General features: G+C 50.7%; 1 protein-coding gene across 1 annotated transcript; it reads left to right on the top strand.

The window, feature by feature from the left end:
- Window positions 1-724: 724 nt before the first annotated feature.
- Window positions 725-1,132, top strand: LOC104855987 (keratin-associated protein 1-3-like). Its single transcript, XM_010615081.1, has one exon. It carries the CDS (start codon window positions 725-727, stop codon window positions 1,130-1,132), a length of 408 nt encoding a protein of 135 aa, XP_010613383.1.
- The last annotated feature ends 431 nt before the right edge of the window (window positions 1,133-1,563 follow it).

The following is a 1,563-nucleotide window of genomic DNA, read 5'->3' as shown; positions in this document are numbered from 1 at the left end:
ACATTTATTGAATTAGATTCAGTAGATATTTTTAAAGCTTCTCCCAGGAGCTAAGCCTCGTGCTTGATACGTCCTTATCCCTTAGACCATTTGGTTCACAAGAAAAGACTTGTGGCCTAGAATACAAACGATACGTTCACATTTCAAATGGGCTGGAACCAAAGGAACTATAATAGTAACTTGATATGATGCTGAGGTGAGTGAGGTGCAAGTTTTGATTACACACGACCAGAGATCCTGAGTCCATGCAGCGAGGAGTCTGGTGTTCTAAATTCAATGGAATTCCATCTATCTATCTAGGAGGGGAAAAACAATACTTAAATGCAGCACCAAAACTGGCCTCGGCTTTGAGGTCTGGACAGATTGTCATATGGAATGACTACTATTTGGAAAGAGGGCGTTGACTTGATGTAACAGGGAGGACTCTTTGAACACTGGAAACCACAGGCACATTCTAAAGAGCTGAGGGCTGATAGGAGGAGGCCCCATGACCTTATAAAGTAATTTTCAAAATGCTGCTCATTATGGTCAGAAGTATTTGAGAGTGAGCCAATCAGAGGACCACTGAGGAATAAATTTAAACAAAAACAAGAAAAATATGTGAAGAATTCTGTGAAGAGCGGCTGGCTTAGGTATATAAAAGGGCCCCGTGCAGAAGTCACCGCCAAAGCTCAGAAACCTCTCCACTTCTCCAAGCAACACAGCTCAACCCAATCCCCGCACCATGGCTTGCTGCTCCACCAGCTTCTGCGGATTTCCCAGCTGTTCCACCAGCGGCACCTGTGGATCTTGCTCCACCAGCTTCTGCGGATTTCCCAGCTGTTCCACCAGCGGCACCTGTGGATCCAGCTGCCAGGAGCCAAGCTGCATTGGCACTGGCTGTGGCATTGAAGGTGGCGTCGGTTTTGGCCAGGAGGGTGGCAGCGGTGCCGTGAGCTACCGCACCCGGTGGTGCCGCCCAGACTGCCGCGTGGAGGGCACCTTCCTGCCCCCGTGCTGCGTGGTGAGCTGCACGCCCCCAACCTGCTGCCAGCTGCACCATGCCCAGGCCTCCTGCTGCCGCCCGTCCTACTGTGGACAGTCCTGCTGCCGCCCGGCCTGCTGCTGCTACTGCTGCGAGCCCACCTTTTGAGAGGCAGGTTGCTAATTCTTGATTGCACAGCACAGAGTATCTCCGCATCGCTCACCTCTTTGACCGCCCCAGGACCACTCGCAAGCTCTTAGACCTCGATTCCACTTTCTACAATGCGGGCATCGAGAACATCGAGAACAGATGCTCCATCTGATTCCTCTCTGTGACGAATACCGCGACCTCTGAGGATACAGAGGTGCTGAGTCCACCGTGTGACTGTCACATCGCTTCGGATATACTCTTCTTGATGCTCAAAAACTGCCAGCATTTTGTAGAACTGGTTCCTTCAGAATGGTCTGCGACCCTATTTTCCCTCCTATTGTCTATTTATAGCTTCCGTTTGACTTTCCAATGTCAGAGACACCAGAATACAGCCAAGAGACCTTCCTCGAAAGTCGGCAGAGGGAACAGAAGCTGCAGCCTCTCAGAAG

The sequence above is a fragment of the Fukomys damarensis genome, unplaced genomic scaffold (assembly GCF_012274545.1).
Source record: "Fukomys damarensis isolate Sample0158 unplaced genomic scaffold, DMR_v1.0_HiC HiC_scaffold_13, whole genome shotgun sequence".
NCBI lineage: Eukaryota > Metazoa > Chordata > Mammalia > Rodentia > Bathyergidae > Fukomys > Fukomys damarensis.
Note: the sequence above shows the minus strand (reverse complement) of the source record. Positions and strands in the feature narration are given on the sequence as shown.

Bases quoted from the DNA above. Each gene is read 5' to 3' on its own strand.
- LOC104855987 (XM_010615081.1), top strand. From the start codon at position 725: ATGGCTTGCTGCTCCACCAGCTTCTGCGGATTTCCCAGCTGTTCCACC.